We start from the raw sequence: 21,418 nt of genomic DNA on the forward strand, positions 1-21,418 counted from the left end.
AATGGGTACCTTCAGAGAGAGAAGAGAGGAAGCACCACACACACACAGGGGAGAAAGGCTTGAGGATGGGGTGAATGGGTACCTTCAGAGAGAGAAGAGAGGAAGCACCACACACACACAGGGGGAGAAAGGCTTGAGGATGGGGTGAATGGGTACCTTCAGAGAGAGAAGAGAGGAAGCACCACACACAGACACAGGGGGAGAAAGGCTTGAGGATGGGGTGAATGGGTACCTTCAGAGAGAGAAGAGAGGAAGCACCACACACACACAGGGGAGAAAGGCTTGAGGATGGGGTGAATGGGTACCTTCAGAGAGAGAAGAGAGGAAGCACCACACACACACAGGGGAGAAAGGCTTGAGGATGGGGTGAATGGGTACCTTCAGAGAGAGAAGAGAGGAAGCACCACACACACACACAGGGAGAAAGGCTTGAGGATGGGGTGAATGGGTACCTTCAGAGAGAGAAGAGAGGAAGCACCACACACACACAGGGGGAGAAAGGCTTGAGGATGGGGTGAATGGGTACCTTCAGAGAGAGAAGAGAGGAAGCACCACACACACACAGGGGGAGAAAGGCTTGAGGATGGGGTGAATGGGTACCTTCAGAGAGAGAAGAGAGGAAGCACCACACACTCAGACACACACACACACACACACAGGGGGAGAAAGGCTTGAGGATGGGGTGAATGGGTACCTTCAGAGAGAGAAGAGAGGAAGCACCACACACACACAGGGGGAGAAAGGCTTGAGGATGGGGTGAATGGGTACCTTCAGAGAGAGAAGAGAGGAAGCACCACACACACACAGGGGGAGAAAGGCTTGAGGATGGGGTGAATGGGTACCTTCAGAGAGAGAAGAGAGGAAGCACCACACACACACAGGGGAGAAAGGCTTGAGGATGGGATGAATGGGTACCTTCAGAGAGAGAAGAGAGGAAGCACCACACACACACAGGGGGAGAAAGGCTTGAGGATGGGGTGAATGGGTACCTTCAGAGAGAGAAGAGAGGAAGCACCACACACACACAGGGGAGAAAGGCTTGAGGATGGGGGTAATGGGTACCTTCAGAGAGAGAAGAGAGGAAGCACCACACACACACAGGGGGAGAAAGGCTTGAGGATGGGGGTAATGGGTACCTTCAGAGAGAGAAGAGAGGAAGCACCACACACACACAGGGGGAGAAAGGCTTGAGGATGGGGTGAATGGGTACCTTCAGAGAGAGAAGAGAGGAAGCACCACACACACACAGGGGGAGAAAGGCTTGAGGATGGGGGTAATGGGTACCTTCAGAGAGAGAAGAGAGGAAGCACCACACACACACAGGGGAGAAAGGCTTGAGGATGGGGTGAATGGGTACCTTCAGAGAGAGAAGAGAGGAAGCACCACACACACACAGGGGGAAAAGGCTTGAGGATGGGGTAATGGGTACCTTCAGAGAGAAGAGAGGAAGCACCACACACACACAGGGGGAGAAAGGCTTGAGGATGGGGGTAATGGGTACCTTCAGAGAGAGAAGAGAGGAAGCACCACACACACACAGGGGGAGAAAGGCTTGAGGATGGGGGTAATGGGTACCTTCAGAGAGAGAAGAGAGGAAGCACCACACACACACAGGGGAGAAAGGCTTGAGGATGGGGGTAATGGGTACCTTCAGAGAGAGAAGAGAGGAAGCACCACACACACACAGGGGGAGAAAGGCTTGAGGATGGGGGTAATGGGTACCTTCAGAGAGAGAAGAGAGGAAGCACCACACACACACAGGGGGAGAAAGGCTTGAGGATGGGGGTAATGGGTACCTTCAGAGAGAGAAGAGAGGAAGCACCACACACACACAGGGGGAGAAAGGCTTGAGGATGGGGGTAATGGGTACCTTCAGAGAGAGAAGAGAGGAAGCACCACACACACACAGGGGGAGAAAGGCTTGAGGATGGGGGTAATGGGTACCTTCAGAGAGAGAAGAGAGGAAGCACCACACACACACAGGGGGAGAAAGGCTTGAGGATGGGGGTAATGGGTACCTTCAGAGAGAGAAGAGAGGAAGCACCACACACACACAGGGGGAGAAAGGCTTGAGGATGGGGGTAATGGGTACCTTCAGAGAGAGAAGAGAGGAAGCACCACACACACACAGGGGGAGAAAGGCTTGAGGATGGGGGTAATGGGTACCTTCAGAGAGAGAAGAGAGGAAGCACCACACACACACAGGGGGAGAAAGGCTTGAGGATGGGGGTAATGGGTACCTTCAGAGAGAGAAGAGAGGAAGCACCACACACACACAGGGGAGAAAGGCTTGAGGATGGGGTAATGGGTACCTTCAGAGAGAGAAGAGAGGAAGCACCACACACACACAGGGGGAGAAAGGCTTGAGGATGGGGGTAATGGGTACCTTCAGAGAGAGAAGAGAGGAAGCACCACACACACACAGGGGGAGAAAGGCTTGAGGATGGGGGTAATGGGTACCTTCAGAGAGAGAAGAGAGGAAGCACCACACACACACAGGGGGAGAAAGGCTTGAGGATGGGGGTAATGGGTACCTTCAGAGAGAGAAGAGAGGAAGCACCACACACACACAGGGGGAGAAAGGCTTGAGGATGGGGGTAATGGGTACCTTCAGAGAGAGAAGAGAGGAAGCACCACACACACACAGGGGGAGAAAGGCTTGAGGATGGGGGTAATGGGTACCTTCAGAGAGAGAAGAGAGGAAGCACCACACACACACAGGGGGAGAAAGGCTTGAGGATGGGGGTAATGGGTACCTTCAGAGAGAGAAGAGAGGAAGCACCACACACACACAGGGGGAGAAAGGCTTGAGGATGGGGGTAATGGGTACCTTCAGAGAGAGAAGAGAGGAAGCACCACACACACACAGGGGGAGAAAGGCTTGAGGATGGGGGTAATGGGTACCTTCAGAGAGAGAAGAGAGGAAGCACCACACACACACAGGGGGAGAAAGGCTTGAGGATGGGGGTAATGGGTACCTTCAGAGAGAGAAGAGAGGAAGCACCACACACACACAGGGGGAGAAAGGCTTGAGGATGGGGGTAATGGGTACCTTCAGAGAGAGAAGAGAGGAAGCACCACACACACACAGGGGGAGAAAGGCTTGAGGATGGGGGTAATGGGTACCTTCAGAGAGAGAAGAGAGGAAGCACCACACACACACAGGGGGAGAAAGGCTTGAGGATGGGGGTAATGGGTACCTTCAGAGAGAGAAGAGAGGAAGCACCACACACACACAGGGGGAGAAAGGCTTGAGGATGGGGGTAATGGGTACCTTCAGAGAGAGAAGAGAGGAAGCACCACACACACACAGGGGGAGAAAGGCTTGAGGATGGGGGTAATGGGTACCTTCAGAGAGAGAAGAGAGGAAGCACCACACACACACAGGGGAGAAAGGCTTGAGGATGGGGGTAATGGGTACCTTCAGAGAGAGAAGAGAGGAAGCACCACACACACACAGGGGGAGAAAGGCTTGAGGATGGGGGTAATGGGTACCTTCAGAGAGAGAAGAGAGGAAGCACCACACACACACAGGGGGAGAAAGGCTTGAGGATGGGGGTAATGGGTACCTTCAGAGAGAGAAGAGAGGAAGCACCACACACACACAGGGGGAGAAAGGCTTGAGGATGGGGGTAATGGGTACCTTCAGAGAGAGAAGAGAGGAAGCACCACACACACACAGGGGGAGAAAGGCTTGAGGATGGGGGTAATGGGTACCTTCAGAGAGAGAAGAGAGGAAGCACCACACACACAGGGGGGAGAAAGGCTTGAGGATGGGGTAATGGGTACCTTCAGAGAGAGAAGAGAGGAAGCACCACACACACACAGGGGGAGAAAGGCTTGAGGATGGGGTAATGGGTACCTTCAGAGAGAGAAGAGAGGAAGCACCACACACACACAGGGGGAGAAAGGCTTGAGGATGGGGTAATGGGTACCTTCAGAGAGAGAAGAGAGGAAGCACCACACACACACAGGGGGAGAAAGGCTTGAGGATGGGGGTAATGGGTACCTTCAGAGAGAGAAGAGAGGAAGCACCACACACACACAGGGGGAGAAAGGCTTGAGGATGGGGGTAATGGGTACCTTCAGAGAGAGAAGAGAGGAAGCACCACACACACACAGGGGGAGAAAGGCTTGAGGATGGGGGTAATGGGTACCTTCAGAGAGAGAAGAGAGGAAGCACCACACACACACAGGGGGAGAAAGGCTTGAGGATGGGGGTAATGGGTACCTTCAGAGAGAGAAGAGAGGAAGCACCACACACACACAGGGGAGAAAGGCTTGAGGATGGGGGTAATGGGTACCTTCAGAGAGAGAAGAGAGGAAGCACCACACACACACAGGGGGAGAAAGGCTTGAGGATGGGGGTAATGGGTACCTTCAGAGAGAGAAGAGAGGAAGCACCACACACACACAGGGGAGAAAGGCTTGAGGATGGGGGTAATGGGTACCTTCAGAGAGAGAAGAGAGGAAGCACCACACACACACAGGGGGAGAAAGGCTTGAGGATGGGGGTAATGGGTACCTTCAGAGAGAGAAGAGAGGAAGCACCACACACACACAGGGGAGAAAGGCTTGAGGATGGGGGTAATGGGTACCTTCAGAGAGAGAAGAGAGGAAGCACCACACACACACAGGGGAGAGAAAGGCTTGAGGATGGGGGAATGGGTACCTTCAGAGAGAGAAGAGAGGAAGCACCACACACACACAGGGGGAGAAAGGCTTGAGGATGGGGGTAATGGGTACCTTCAGAGAGAGAAGAGAGGAAGCACCACACACACACAGGGGGAGAAAGGCTTGAGGATGGGGGTAATGGGTACCTTCAGAGAGAGAAGAGAGGAAGCACCACACACACACAGGGGGAGAAAGGCTTGAGGATGGGGGTAATGGGTACCTTCAGAGAGAGAAGAGAGGAAGCACCACACACACACAGGGGAGAAAGGCTTGAGGATGGGGTAATGGGTACCTTCAGAGAGAGAAGAGAGGAAGCACCACACACACACAGGGGGAGAAAGGCTTGAGGATGGGGGTAATGGGTACCTTCAGAGAGAGAAGAGAGGAAGCACCACACACACACAGGGGGAGAAAGGCTTGAGGATGGGGGTAATGGGTACCTTCAGAGAGAGAAGAGAGGAAGCACCACACACACACAGGGGAGAAAGGCTTGAGGATGGGGGTAATGGGTACCTTCAGAGAGAGAAGAGAGGAAGCACCACACACACACAGGGGGAGAAAGGCTTGAGGATGGGGTAATGGGTACCTTCAGAGAGAGAAGAGAGGAAGCACCACACACACACAGGGGGAGAAAGGCTTGAGGATGGGGGTAATGGGTACCTTCAGAGAGAGAAGAGAGGAAGCACCACACACACACAGGGGGAGAAAGGCTTGAGGATGGGGGTAATGGGTACCTTCAGAGAGAGAAGAGAGGAAGCACCACACACACACAGGGGGAGAAAGGCTTGAGGATGGGGTAATGGGTACCTTCAGAGAGAGAAGAGAGGAAGCACCACACACACACAGGGGGAGAAAGGCTTGAGGATGGGGGTAATGGGTACCTTCAGAGAGAGAAGAGAGGAAGCACCACACACACACAGGGGGAGAAAGGCTTGAGGATGGGGGTAATGGGTACCTTCAGAGAGAGAAGAGAGGAAGCACCACACACACACAGGGGGAGAAAGGCTTGAGGATGGGGGTAATGGGTACCTTCAGAGAGAGAAGAGAGGAAGCACCACACACACACAGGGGGAGAAAGGCTTGAGGATGGGGTGAATGGGTACCTTCAGAGAGAGAAGAGAGGAAGCACCACACACACACAGGGGGAGAAAGGCTTGAGGATGGGGGTAATGGGTACCTTCAGAGAGAGAAGAGAGGAAGCACCACACACACACAGGGGGAGAAAGGCTTGAGGATGGGGGTAATGGGTACCTTCAGAGAGAGAAGAGAGGAAGCACCACACACACACAGGGGGAGAAAGGCTTGAGGATGGGGGTAATGGGTACCTTCAGAGAGAGAAGAGAGGAAGCAGCCACCCTGAACTCCAAAACAACTCCGCTGAGCCAAACCGTTTTTCTCAGAGTCCTCTCTAAAAACCACCTCCTGCAACACTGGAAAGAGATTGGAGAAAGAAGCATTTTCTCCACTATTCGCAAACCCAAGGACGTTGACACACCTACTTACTGGCTAACATTGGAACATGATGCAAGCGCATACTGTACATCAGCAACCTTGATAACCTTTTATAAACACCTTTCTTACCATTCATAACACAGCTGTTCGTTTCTTTATCCTTTTGTAAGATGACTACAGAAACCTGTTTTTCAATACAGCCAGCCCTCCTCAATAGAATCCAACATCATGCCCCTCTGGATGGGAAATGTTTGGGGCAAAATAGACCTGCTGCACAAGTTACCCTCAGTCACAGATTTGCACCACAGAGAACCGTGTAAATCTCAAAAAGCCCCCTGTCCCTTCTAATAGCCGGGCAATGACACACATTTCGGCAAATAAACGTCTGGCGGGTCTAAATGAATTGTTTACATGGTTTAATGTTTGATTTTTTACATTACATAATTCAGTAAATACTAAAAAAAATGTAAATCATATATTTCTATCACCAGTAAGAATCGTCTAGCCATTGGCTGCTAACAGTTGAGAACTGCTAGCTAATAGTGATGTGCGGTTTGTGAATTTTTGAATAAGTATTTTTACTGACTCAAGAGTCATGAATCAGTGACTCCTTCATTTTTGATGTTCATTTGACCTGTACTAGTGCTGGCCACAATGAGTCCTGCAGCAGTATTAACACACACTTCCCAGGCTCAGCGACTCCAGAGACGTGCTCCGAGTCCGACCGTGAACTATCTGTCATATGAGCGTAGGAAAATAGATCATGAGCATAAATAAGAAAAATACACTTTTAGAACTGATAACTGATCACATGGTGGAAAAATGTATGCAATTAATAGATTTTTAAATGTTATGATGCACACAGCTTTTTAGAACCAAAACATACACAGCTTCTGCTCAACAAACAAAAAATAGTTTGTGGGGCTGCAGTTCGCAAACGGCATTCTGTTTATCACCCTCGTGGCAGTCAAGCAAGGCATTCTGTCAAGGGTCGTTTGCATTCTAGTCTAGTTGCGGTCACGACTGGACCTCGCTTCAAATGTATCAAGAAATAATCTCAATAAACAAATGTTAATTGTTTAAAGCACACGTTTACAAGTCTCAGTCACAAATGACAGCTTCTAATATGCCCCCTATGTGGAAAGACAACATGTGAACAAGAGGCTTGTAGAATCATGACTCTTTCAAGTTTTCAGTTCATAGTCAGCAGGTAAGGGGCCCTGTCTGCTCTGGGAATTACTGACTCAAATGAACAAAATGAGTCAAAAGATTTGAGTTTAAAAAAAGACCCAAACTTCCCATCAGTACCAGCTAACTGCCAAGCACAAAAGCAGTTAACAACTTCGGTAGAACCCAGACCCCAGAAAATGCCCGATTGCCTTCTAGTGGCGAAAGTAAGAACTGACGGAAATGCACAATAAAAAGAGGAGAATAATTATTCTGTCAAGGAATTATTATTTTTTTTATAGAGGGATGCTAAGACAAAATAAACTTGACACAGTGTGTAAATGATTACACAGTGCAGGAAATTGCTTAAAATGCTGGAAGTGAATGCTGGAAATAAACAATTAACTGCAAATTAGCAAAAGCTGTGTGTATTAAGGAAATAGACGCCTGACTCAAATAGATGTCTGTCTCCAATAAGTGCCTGTTTTAAGCAAATAAAAGCCTGGGCAATTAATTTAAGTTTCACGGTAGTTACATCAGGCTTTGGGAATTCAAAGATTCAGGTAAATATGTAATATTGGGTAATATGTAACATACATTATACATGGCTCTTGTTCTATCCATGTAATGCATATAGGCCTACTGTATATGTCAATCATTGGGTGCACCTTGCATGCTTTGTGGTGAATCTGCGTTCTACTCTGCATGTGTTAAGCCCAGTGCACATTGTAGTGAATGTGTGTAGGACAGCTGCCAAAGTGACTCTTCTTTTCACTGAATGCAAGAATTTCCTCTGTGTTGTCTTAGGAATTCAACATTCTCTGTGTTGATCTTGCCAACCCCCATTGTCTTAACTCTGAGAAGCAGAGGTTTACATCCCGTAGGTCTGATGTCTGATTGAAGGTTAACTTTAGAGTAATACTATTGGTCAACAACTCAGATGTTGAATCCAAACAACTCAGATGCTTATTAAAGGGTCTTAGATTCATTGTTCTTTCTTTTATTTGTTCCTGACTAGCTGTGGAGCGATACCTACATCATCTGCTTCTCAGTGGTGAGACAATGGGGGTTGGCAAGATCAGCACAGAGAATGCTGAATTCCTAAGGCTACACAGAATAAATTCTTCATACAGTGAAATGAAGAGTCACTTTGGGGGCTGCCCTACACGTGTATCACAGCGAGTGTGTGTTATTTTGTCAGCAAGTATGTGTTCTCTGCAGTGTGTGTGGTGCTGAATGTTTGTGGTAGGTGGATGGGTGGTTTGAGGTGGCTTACCAGGATAGGAGTGTATCCCGTTGGTATACACAGCTTCGGCAGTGGGCTGCCCATTGGTCTGATGTGGGGGCATTCCAGCGAAACCATTCACACTGATGGGCGAGGGGATACTGGTCACTGTGGGGGCGCCAATACCAGGGGGGGTACTGCCACCTGGCAGAGAGAAATAAATAAAGAGATGAGCAAGGGACATTGTCAGTTGTAAGGCCAGTTAACTGACAAGTTTGGTCTGACAACTGACAACTGACCACTGAGGGTGTTTTTTTACTGACAACTAAGTTCCCCCCCCCCCACACCCGACAGCTGATACTATCTTAATATGATTGCCTTACAGGTGGAAAAGTTGAACCCTTGACCCCTGGCCTCACCTGACGTGGGGGTCATGTGCCCCCCTGGGAGGCCGTTGATGGTGGCCATGTGCTGCATCTGTGCAGCGGCAAAGGCTGCCATGGGGCTGAGGTAGCCCCCCTGCCCTACTGACGCCATCAACGCTGCCTGCTGCTGCTGCACCTGCATGGAGAGATGGAGGGAGGGGGAGATATTTGTATGTATTTTTTATTTAACCTTTATTTAACTAGCCATGTCAGTCAAGAACAAATTCGTATTTGCAATGACAGCCTTACACGGTCAAACCCTAACCCAGATGACGCTGGGACAATTGTGCGCCACCCCATGGGAATCAGGGTCTATAGTGACGGCTCTAGCACTGAGATGCAGTGCCTTAGACCGCCCCGACACTCAGGAGAGAGGGATGGAGAGTGTGACTTTCTTATTCTGCACAATTGTAACTTTTTTTTATACCTCAGCTCATATTCTATTTTGTGTGTGTGTGTGTGTGTGTGTGTACTTGTGTGTACTTGTGTGTGTGTGTAAATGACTGTATATATGAATGGACACAGCCATCGATCACGTGACACCATTCATTCATATGTGAAACTCAGTAGCACATTGAAGCCAAATGGCGTCTCATGGAGACACAATATGCGCAGATTGAGCTTATCCAGGAAGGGATGTTGCAGCCTAGCTCAGTGCTGCCCAATGTTCCCTCCAAAATATTTCATCACTGAGTAAATTTCAGGTCTCGTTTTCACAGCGCGCATTTACTGTGAACACTGAGACTGTACATGCTGTCAGGATTTGGCCAGGGTTGTTCCGGTTTTTGGTCACTAGATGCCCCCATTGTGCCTTTTGACCTTTTGTTTTCCCTTGATCCCCATTATTATTTGCACCTGTGCCTCGTTTCCCCTGATTGTATTTAAACCCTTTGTTTTCCTCTGTTCTTTGCTCTGTGTTTGTATGTTAGCACCCAGCCCTAGTACTCTGAGAACTCTTGTTGATCCCGGTGGACTCTCTTGTGGAATTCTGTTTTTTGTTCCTGTTTGTTTGTTTTTGAGTATCTTTTGAGGCTTTTTGTGCTTTACCTTCCACCTTGTGGATTTACCTTTTTTGTCTTGGAGGATTACCTTTGTTCTTGTAGGATTCCTTTTGAGGTTGTGGAGTTACATGTTTTCCTGAAGAACTTCACTTTTTACTTCATTAAATACACCGTCTCAAGTACTGCTGTGTCTGCCTCATCTTCTGGGTTCTGCCAACTATTCGTGGCTCAGTTGGTTAAGTGACTGTTTCTCACTCCGGAGACCCGGGTTCGGAACTGTGTCCTGACACATGCTTTAAGTTATAGTTTTAACAGTGGTCAAATAGGCTATGGTGGCTATTTGATCATAATGTATGCCTACCAAAAACAATGGAGAATATGCATCCCATAACATTTTAACATGGAAATAGCTCTTCTATCATTTAGCCTACAGAAGCAGCCAAAGTGTGGTGTTCAATGTACATTCCATGAAACGTTTGAAAAAAACATGCCGGGCTTGACATTAACCTGTTCATTACAATTGTCCATCAGACAAGGAGGTGACTGAAAATGTTGTTGTGTTGCTTGATGCAAAAAACACTTTACAAAATAAAACACATTATTATTCCCATTCCATTCCATTATAACAGAGAATCAGACAAATTATGCTACCCTTAGTGTATTCAAGCCTGTCTCAAAAAATATCACTGCCCCTTTAAGAAAAAAATGAACTCTTCACCTGACTCGCTTTTCAAAGATTTACACGTTTTGTGCTCTTGTATGAATCAATCACTCCCCTATCGCTGACTACAAATGATCTATAACTAGGCTAATAACTCACTAACTAGCAAAGGATGTGAACAAATGTGCATGTGGCTACATATAGCTCTGACTTTGATCTCAAAACAAGCGCATCTACTCACGACCGCTCGTACTGTAAACACAGTCCAGTTTCAAGCAAATGGCACAGATCCATATACGGCAATGGTCTATTTGCATATAGGCCTACTGCAGCTCTGATTGGTTATGCCACTCCGGTCTGTGTAGAGTACGGGAGTTGTGTGTGCCAATGCAATAGAATCCTACTCTGATGCTTTCTGCCTGCAACGTTGCATTTAAAGTGCAAATGTTGAGATGATTCGATCGAAATTGACACAGTAAAGGGAAACGTTTATAGTGTTAACAGGGAAAAATCTAGAACAGTGGTCGCCAACATTTTCTGAGTCAAAATGCAAGCTGAGATCTACCGCTCAGATTTTTTTTTAACCTGAGTTAAAAATATAAGCCTATGCAACATTAACCAATTAAAAACAGTACTGTTGCAATGAGGTTTGTCCAGTAAGCTATAGGCCCAATACATTATCACCGCATATTGGCTTTACTTGAATTGCCCTGCCAATCTATTGTTGTTTGGGCCATTTGAGATATATGATCACACCAGTAATAGAGCCATTGTTGTATCACTTGTAAGGCACAGCAAAGTGAGTATACAGTTAAATCATTTAATTATAATTTTACTGAACTGATGTTGCCTACATCTGATGGTCAGTCTCAGCGGAAGAAGACAGCAGCAGACTGAGGTGCCGCCTCTCAACATCCCTCCGCTCACCCCTCAGCTCCCATTGACACGGACCAAAAAGGGACACTGTCTCCCAGCTGATGGCAAAACTTGAGTCGCACCGCATTATTTCAGCCTCATACACAAATTCATGTTGTTACTCTCTGTTTGAACAGAGAAAGTGAAATATTCCTCAATATTAAAAAGACCCAAGCTGCTAATAATGACAACAACGCAAGCCTATAGATACACTTTCCTCCTCATTTATTACTGCTGCAGTGCTTGTTGTAGCACTGAGGGAAAATAGGAAGAACGCACATTTTATGGATTCTAAAAGTGTTGAATAGAAAGTGTTGAATAGAAAGTGTTGACAGTGCTGACAAAGAACTTAAACATGAACTCAGTCATAAAAACAGCAGCTCTTTGCTGTATTCATTGACAGTCTCTCTCTAGTCTGGTTTTAAATGTTTTGAAATCTCACACTATAAACTTTGCACTTTCTTTTATGCTCCTTTACTGGAGACACGGTCACTGCAGCTACTTGATTTGCTCTCCTGCCAGGAAAGCAGAGTTTTTACCTTCAGACACATGAAATGGTTAAAAAAAGTTTACCTCCCCGGGGCGCAGGGCAGTTGAATTGGGTGCACGTACAGAAATTGTTTTTAAAATGATTTATTTTTTCTCCGCAATTGGTAATTAATTACAGTCTTGTCCCATTGCTGCAAATCCCTTTACCGACTCGGGAGAGGCGAAGGTCAATAGATGTGCGTGCTCTGAAGTACGACCCTGCCAAGCCACACTGCTTCTTGACACACTGTCGCTTAACTCAGAATCCAGCCGCACCAATGTGTCGGAGGAAACACTGTACACCTGGCGTGGCAGCATGCATGCGGCCGGCCTGCCGCAGGAGTCACTAGAGCACAATGGGACAAGGACATACCGGCTGGCCAAACCCTCCCCTAACCCGGATGATGCTGGGCTAATTGTGCGCTGCCTCATGGGTCTCCCGGGCGCGGCCGGCTGCGAATCAGCCTGGGATTGAACCAGGATCTGTAGTGACGCAGCTAGCACTGTGATGCAGTGCCTTAGACCTCTGCGCCACTCGGGAGACCCCCTTTACAGAAATGCTGGGCAATATTGACCGGTTGCTGACCACTGCTCTAGAAAGTCTGAGTGAATGTGTTGAGTGTAGGCTGATATTTATTCTGTGTGGCTGTCCCGGGGAGCTTAGAGCGGACATTTGTGCTACCCCCACTCATTTAGTAATTCAAGTTGAAGGCCGATCGGGGTACTGCAGGTTGCCATTAGCAACAAAATGATCCTTATAACTTCTTCTGTATGCAATAAAAAAAATGCTTAGTTCAAGGACATACATCTAGTGTATTAGATGCAATTATTGGTACCATGATTGTCTTCTAAACATTTTTTCATTTACACTAAAATTGACCACGAAGATTTCAATTTTTCCCATTCACTATAATGGGGGATCCTGTTTTCTGCTAACTATGCCTGCAGTACCGTGGTCGGCCTTGAATATCCATGGCTTCAATAAGAGGGGGAAGTCATTCTCCCCTGGTGTGTCCTACCTGTGCATAGGCCCCGTAGGCCCCAAACTGCAGGGCCATGGGGTTGAAAATACCCATCTGACCAGCCATCTGCTGCATGCGCCGGATGGTGCGCTCCTTATCTGTGTCGGCAAACTTCACCACCAGACTTGAGGACGCACCCTGCCACACACACGCAGGTAAGCATGCGTGCACACACACACACACACACACACACACACACACACACACACACACACACACACACACACACACACACACACACACACACACACACACACACACACACACACACACACACACACACACACACACACACACACACACACACACACACACACACACACACACACACACACACACACACACACACACAGAGAGAGAGAGCAAGGGAGTACATATGTTAACACATACACACACACAATACAAAGGACACACACTAGCTGATACACTCACCATATTGAATACTGAACTCACAGGCATTGTCTGGCTGCCATGTAGTGCACTGATAGCTGCCTGAGCTTCAGCGTGAGAGGAGTACTTTACAAACGCACAACCTGAGAGAGAGAGAGAGAGAGAGAGAGAGAGAGAGAGAGAGAGAGAGAGAGAGAGAGAGAGAGAGAGAGAGAGAGAGAGAGAGAGAGAGAGAGAGAGAGAGGAACAGAGAGGAACAGAGAGAGAGAGAGGAACAGAGAGGAACAGAGAGGAACAGAGGGAAACAGAGAGGGAGAGAGGAACAGAGAGGAACAGAGGGGAACAGAGAGGGAGAGAGGAACAGAGAGAGAGAGAGGAACAGAGAGAGAGAGAGATGAACAGAGAGAGAGGAACAGAGAGGAACAGAGAGAGAGAGAGGAACAGAGAGGAACAGAGAGAGAGAGAGGAACAGAGAGAGAGAGAGAGAGAGAGAGGGGAACAGAGAGAGAGAGAGAGAGGAACAGAGAGAGAGAGAGAGAGATGAACAGAGAGAGAGGAACAGAGAGAGAGGAACAGAGAGAGGAACAGAGAAAAAGAGAGAAGCAGATAGTGAGAAAGAGACAGAAAAGACAGTCAGTCAGACAGTCAGTCACTACCCACGGGGCACACACTGGTTGAATCAATGTTGTTTCCAAGTCATTTCAATGAAATTACATTTTTAACCAATGTCGAATAGACGTTTAATACCCACATCATTCAAACTCACTTCCATTAGAGGTTAACTGATGAAGCCTAACGATGATGCTTACACTTACAGTGTAACCCTTACTACCACTGAAGCGTTACTATCGATTAAACCTAGTGATGAGTCTAGATGATCAAGCTCACAGCAAATATTCGGCATCCCCCATGCCATCGTTCCCATTCAACTCACTGAAGGAGCTCACTGATGAGGCTTACTGATGACTGTGAATGATCAAGCATACAGTAATTATTGGGCTTAGTTGTGATGGAGCCTATTGATTAGTGTCAGCCCACTGATAATGAAGTGAAGCAATGAAGCGGCACTGAAGAAGCTAATGAGGTTTACTACTGAAGCCTGCCAATAAAGCGCACTGATGAAGGGTGTACGGTGAAGTTACCCCTAGACGCCGATCTTGGGTCAGTTTGGCATTTTTCCCACAAATGGTTCATGTTAGGATTGGGGGAGGGGAAGCTGATCCTAGATCTGTACCTAGGGGAAACTTCACCTCGAGCCTGATGAAGAGGATGGTAAAGCTTTTAGGATCACTGTTAGCCAGACATAAGCTATTGTACTTCTAAAGATAAATGCCAGAAAGGATTCAAGGATTCTAATTCAAGGTGTCAATTGTTCAAACTCAAATAAATACAAATAAATAGATAAATAAATACATGTCTTTGATGATATGGAGTGAGGATGAACATAACAAAATGATGAGAAGCTGAAACCACAGACACTGACCTTTACTGTTTCCATCAGGACCTCTAAGGATGGTGCACTCTTCAATGCTGCCGAAGGACTCGAAGAGACATCGCACATCGTCTTCAGACTGCTGCTTGTTGAGCATGCCCACAAAGAGTTTTCTGTCTTCTGAAACAAAGAGGAACTGGTCATGAACAGGTATGTGTGTGTGCACGTGTGTGTGAGTGCCTGTGTGAGGTTTGTTTGAGTGTGAGTGGGTCTGTGAATGTGTTCAAGTGTGCATGGATTTGTGTGTGTGTGTGTGTGTGTGTGTGTGTGTGTGTGTGTGTGTGAGTGAGTGTGTGTAAAGGGGATGCTCTCCCTGACAGGCTGTCCTTGCCCAGTCAACAAGACTAATCTCGGCTCTGGCCTTGCACAGGGGGGAATGTTAACAAGTGTGGCCCGAAGATCAGGGGTGGAGGACACGCACACGCACGCACACACACACACACACGCACACGCACACGCACGCACGCACACGCACACGCACACGCACACGCATGCACGCACGCACGCACGCACGCACGCACGCACGCACGCACGCACGCACGCACACACACACACACACACACACACACACACACACACACACACACACACACACACACACACACACAGACAGACAGAGTGGAGGGAAAAGTACTCCATTATCATACTATTAATACCCGAGTAAAAGTATCTGGTTTTAAATGTATTTAAGTACAGTGGTGGAAAAAGTACTCGATTGTCATGCTTAAGAAAAAGTTAAAAGTAAATGCAATACATCATATTCCTTATATTACATGAACCAGATGGCACAATTGTCTTGTATTTTTATGTACGGACAGCCAGGGGCACACACCAAGGCTCAGACATGATTTATAAACGCACTCTTTGTGTTTAGCGAGTCCGTCCGATCAGAGTCAGTAGGGATAACAACGCATTATATTGAGCAGGTTTACATTTATTCTCATGAATCTTGCACTGGCGGAAGAACTAAGCTATTTTTGCTAGATGGGCTAGCTGTTAAGTCAAAATTGTATGTGTTGTAAAAATCAGCTTTTTGGTCTTAATTTAAGGTTAGGGTTAGGCATATGGGTTTAACATTGTGGATAAGGTTAGGGTTATAAAAATCAGATTTTATTACTGTGGCTACAGGGTCGACGTTATGGGCTAACGTACGTCCTTGCCCGTCAAAAGAAAATATTGATCATTTATTTGACCGAGACCTGCTAAACAGACATGCGTTTCAATTTCAGATAAAGCCTCTGAGTAAATACAACAGTATGTGTATATGAGACCATGTATCTGATTCTGTCTGGACAAAAATAGTATGGCATGTCAAACTATATCTGTCCAGACGGCATCAGATACATGGGTTACATTTAGCAAGACAGAGGGGTTCTGTTTTGCTCGCTCGGATGCTTTCTCCGGTGAGATTGTTCCAGCAGAAGGAAGAGGCGAAGCGAGAGGGCCCACTCTCGCCAAAATCTATCCATGATAAGCGAAATGTGTATAAAAAATAAATAAAAATAACACGTCTTTAGATGTGAGGTACTATTACAATGGGCCATCCACGGAAGATTTTTACACTTTCAGTCAGCTGAAAGCTTAGATGCAGCAGGTCTCACAAACACGATAATTGATTGCCTTGAAAAACATGGTCTGGACTACAGAAATAATATTGTGGGGCATGAGCGGAAAGCATTCTATAGTGTCTGCACGGATTTAAAACAGTGCAAGATTAGCATTTTATGTGCACTGTAATGCACATTGTTTGATTTTGGTTCTTGTCGATGCTGTAAAATCAGTGCCTGAGGCAGTTAACTTTTTTGCTCTCCTGCAGAAGCTGTATAACTTTGCACGTTCATCTCAAGTGGCTTGCAGTTCAGAAAGAGCTGTATCCACAGCAGCAGCCCAGGGAACTACAGAGACTTACGGATATAAGATGGGCATGCAGATACATGGCATGCCGTAATCTGAGGTAGAGGCTTCCAGCAGTTCTGAGAGTGCACAGGATATCACACTTGAAAATAGTGGTGATAGTTCAGTGGAGGCAAGGGGCCTTCTTTCTCATATAGATTTACATTTCAAAGGGCTTTTGGTTACCTTTGGTAAAGTGCTCGGTGATGCCAAATGTCTTTCTGACATGCTCCAATCAAGCTCTCTTAACCTAGCAAGGACTGTAGGTGCCCTTACAGACACATCACAGGACTACAGAAGTGAGGGTTACTTTGGAGAACTATGGAAAGAGGCTGAAGAGATTGCAGAGCACTGAAAAACAAGTGTACAAACAGTGTGTAAAAGACAGCCTAAAACAAGCTTAAGATTTCACGACTCATTGATAATGAGCACTGTAGGACATAATATAGTGACCGAAGTGTTGGTGAGAGCTTCCAAAGAGCTATCATTTATCAGGTGCTTGAGTCTCACAGCTGGGCTGCAACGAGGCATTTTTCAAATAGGAATTGCGAGATAATGCAAGGGGTCCAGTCTCTCAACCCAAAAGACTACAACATTCTTGAATGAGGAGCCTCTTTTTGCCTTTGCTCAGACATTTGAGTCAGATTTAGAGGACCTGAGGTTCATCAAACCAAGCGGCTTCTTGACAGGAGAGAGAAAAGTGGAAGGGACAGACCGTCTACTCTCCTTGACTTTGTTGTGTTTCTAGAACCTTATAAAGGAGGTATTCTATGAGCTATTTAAAATGGATTAAAACCCACCTTAGGACAACAATGGTTGATGACAGGTTAAGTCACCTCAGAATCCTCAGTGTTGAGTCAAGGAGGGCACACTCCCTCAACATGGATGAGTTTGTGAAACATTTAGCCAGTCCTCACCAGAACGGCAGAATTATGCTGTTTTAAATCTACCTAGACTAATTTGGCACTTAGGCGGTCCCTCTGGTCATGATTAAAATCTGCACTGTGTACTAGCTAGTACACTGACATTCTAAAATGATAAATCCAAAGGGTATCATGTCACACAGATTTAATTTGGTCTTGATTAGGCCAATTCCAAAAAATGTATTTTCTGTTAGTTAACATAATATATATGAGCATAAATATGATACTGTAAGTTTGTAATATTGATGGGCACCAAAATGATTAAAAATGTTCAAGTCCAATTCTACTTGATACCTGGTATGTCAAATTGCAGTGTGTTTTTTGTAAATAATTTATTTTGTAAATAAACTATGCAATGTATCTTATCTCCTTGGAGCATGAGCTTTATTCTCTGAATTTTTGGGGGATGTTCAACACTTATAGACCCAGATTATATATTCATGAAAACAGAGTGACCCAATGTGTGTGTGTGTGTGTGTGTGTGTGTGTGTGTGTGTGTGTGTGTGTGTGTGTGTGTGTGTGTGTGTGTGTGTGTGTGTGTGTGTGTGTGTGTGTGTGTGTGTGTGTGTGTGTGTGTGTGTGTGTGTGTGTGTGTGAGAGAGAGAGAGAGAGAGAGAGAGAGAGAGAGAGAGAGAGAGAGAGAAATTGAGCTGCAGCTCTGAGGTAGAGACACTGACTATTCATAGTATGTTAAAGAATTCTAGTGAAGTAACCCTTTTGGACCACACTATCTGCCACACTGAAGAACTCCGGGGTTAAGTGAATTATCACTTCTACCTCTAATCAGCAATCATAGGATTTATTCATGCTCCTTAGATGCCAGGATAGGGTTACACACAAATGTTCTGTCATGGTCTATGGACCCCTGAAGTAGCCATGGCCACCCCCTGGCCACCCCATGTAGAAAACTCTAGTTCCGCCACTGTGTATACAGATATCTGCACTTGCAAATTGGGAAGGAATGTTGGCGGGTGCACAGTGCACTGTTCGGATGCTGGCTTCCCTTCCCCTTAAGTAAAATTATGTTTTGCCAAAATGATATGATATTACTCCTGTCTAAATAAAATAATTATAAATCCTACACCAGAGAGCATGACTTAGTCACAGAGGATCATTAGCTTCTTTAAAAGAAATAGCTGAAGATTGTTTCAAATCACAGGTGCATATGCCTATGACTATTTTATTGGGAAACCTGCAATTTGGGCAGAGTCTGCGTGGCAATAGGCCTAGCAGATTATTCACTTGCGACTGTCATTGAAAGGCTTCTAAAATACAGTGCCTTGCGAAAGTATTCGGCCCCCTTGAACTTTGCGACCTTTTGCACATTTCAGGCTTCAAACATAAAGATATAAAACTGTATTTTTTGTGAAGAATCAACAACAAGTGGGACACAATCATGAAGTGGAACGACATTTATTGGATATTTCAAACTTTTTTAACAAATCAAAAACTGAAAAATTGGGCGTGCAAAATTATTCAGCCCCCTTAAGTTAATACTTTGTAGCGCCACCTTTTGCTGCGATTACAGCTGTAAGTCGCTTGGGGTATGTCTCTGTCCGTTTTGCACATCGAGAGACTAAATTTTTGCTATACAGAAGATAACCCTATTTGGTAAAAGACCAAGTCCATATTATGGAAAGAACAGCTCAAATATACAAATAGAAATGATAGTTCATCATTACTTTAAGACATGGTCAAGAACTTTGAAAGTTTCTTTAGGTGCAGTCGCAAAAACCATCAAGTGCTTTGATGAAACTGGTTCTCATGAGGACCGCAAAAAGAAAGGAAGACCCAGAGTTACCTCTGCTGCAGAGGATAAGTTCATTAGAGTAAACTGCTCCTCAGATTGCAGCCCAAATAAATGCAACTGTTCAGAGGGGACTGCGTGAATCAAGCCTTCATGGTTGAATTGCTGCAAAGAAACCATACCAATGAGAATAGACTTGCTTGGGCCAAGAAATACGAGCAAGGGACATTAGACCAGTGGAAATCTGCCCTTTGGTCTGATGAATCCAAATTTGAGATTTTTGGTACCAACCACCATCCCTTTGTCAGACGCAGAGTAGGTGAATGGATGATCTCCGCATGTGTGGTTCCCACCACGAAGCATGTAGGAGGAGGTGTGATGGTGTGGGGGTGCTTTGCTGGTGACATTGTCAGTGATTTATTGAGAATTCAAGGCACACTTAACCAGCATGGCTACCACAGCATTCTCCAGCAATACGCCATCCCATCTGGTTTTCGCTTAGTGGGACAATCATTTGTTTTTCAAGAGGACAGTGACCCAAACACACCTCCAGGCTGTGTAAAGGCTATTTCACCAAGAACGAGAGTGATGGAGTGCTGCATCAGATGACCTGGCCTCCACAATCACCTGACCTCAACCCAATTGAGATGGTTTGGGATGAGTTGGACCGCAGAGGAAAGGATCAGTGGCCAACTTGTGCTCAGCATATGTGGGAACTCCTTCAAGACTGTTCGAAAAGCATTCCAGGTGACGCGGATTGAGAAAATGCCAAGAGTGTGCAAAACTGTCGTCAAGGCAAAGGATGGCTACTTTGAAGAATCTCAAATATAAAATATATTTTGATTTGTTTAAAACTTTTTTGGTAACTAGATGATTCCATATGTGTTATTTCATTATGTAATGCCTTAACTATTATTCTACAATGTAGAAAATTGTTTTAAAAAATAACGAAAAACCCATGAATGAGTAGGTGTGTCCAAACTTTTGACTGGTACTGTAGGTTGGCAAATTCACACACATGTAGGTAGTGAATTTGACCATATTGCTGTCCTGTCTGATCCTTCGAAATGTAAGAAGTACTTTTAGTTCAGGGAAAATGAATGGGAGTAAAAAGTACGTATTTTTTAGGAATGTAGTGGCGTAAAAGTTGCACACACACACACAAACTCATTAAAGGCCGAAGCCTTCACAGTTCTCATGGGATGGCACCATTCATTCTCACTTCTCTCTTCGAGAAACAACTTGCAACACAACAAACAGAAATATTCAGCTGGAAATTAAATTAATAGGAACCAATGTATGATGAGAGTTTCACTTAGGGCCAGTTTCCCTGACACAGATGAACCCAACTCCTGGATTAAAAACAACTCTCAATGGAGAATCTCCATTTAAAGAATGTATTAGTCCAGGACTCAACTTAATCTGTGCTCAGGATACCGGTCACTAATGTAACACCACCATTTAAATAAGGGCTTCATTCACTACATTGGCCTAAACTGAGAGGCCTATGTTCCCAGGTCTGAATCAGTTCCTGGTTAGTGGGGAAGAATGAAAACTAGCAGTGGGAGCAAGGACTGGATTTGAGAATAAGGCACTAAGAGAAACAGGGGGGTGTGTAGAGGTAGAGGAAAGGGAGGTGGAGAGGGAGAGGAAGAGCGAGGGGGAGAGGTGGGAAACAGGAGGGATGGAGAGAGGTAAAGGAAGAGAAGTAAGAATCCTTCTCCAGCTCATCCACTGATTGTTTCTCTCTCGTCTCCCCAGCTCCATCAATCACAGTTAGAGGACCAGAATAAACAGGGAGGAAGTCATGCAATCCCTCAGTAACTCTCTCTCTTTCTCCCTCGCTCTCCTCATTTGCTCTACCTCTTTATCTCTTTCTAAAAATGGTTCCCTCACACTCTCT

At 46.0% G+C, this 21,418-nt stretch overlaps 1 protein-coding gene across 5 annotated transcripts in view; it reads right to left on the bottom strand.

Moving 5' to 3' along the window:
- LOC124030079 (CUGBP Elav-like family member 4) overlaps positions 1-21,418 on the bottom strand; it is a 132,453-nt gene that overhangs the window by 8,823 nt on the left and 102,212 nt on the right. For 2 of the 5 annotated variants that reach the window (XM_046341600.1, XM_046341593.1), the window contains exons 4-9: positions 14,944-15,072; positions 13,524-13,603; positions 13,068-13,208; positions 8,938-9,079; positions 8,570-8,722; positions 6,000-6,104 (exon numbers count right to left, since the gene is read on the bottom strand). In XM_046341600.1, coding sequence (XP_046197556.1) covers positions 6,000-6,104; positions 8,570-8,722; positions 8,938-9,079; positions 13,068-13,208; positions 13,524-13,603; positions 14,944-15,072 — 750 coding nt within the window. Of the gene's footprint in view, positions 1-5,999; positions 6,105-8,569; positions 8,723-8,937; positions 9,080-13,067; positions 13,209-13,502; positions 13,604-14,943; positions 15,073-21,418 lie in introns of all 5 variants that reach the window. The other 3 variants (XM_046341583.1, XM_046341582.1, XM_046341587.1) reach the window with 2 other exon arrangements.

This window comes from Oncorhynchus gorbuscha, linkage group LG03 (assembly GCF_021184085.1).
Source record: "Oncorhynchus gorbuscha isolate QuinsamMale2020 ecotype Even-year linkage group LG03, OgorEven_v1.0, whole genome shotgun sequence".
Taxonomy (NCBI): domain Eukaryota; kingdom Metazoa; phylum Chordata; class Actinopteri; order Salmoniformes; family Salmonidae; genus Oncorhynchus; species Oncorhynchus gorbuscha.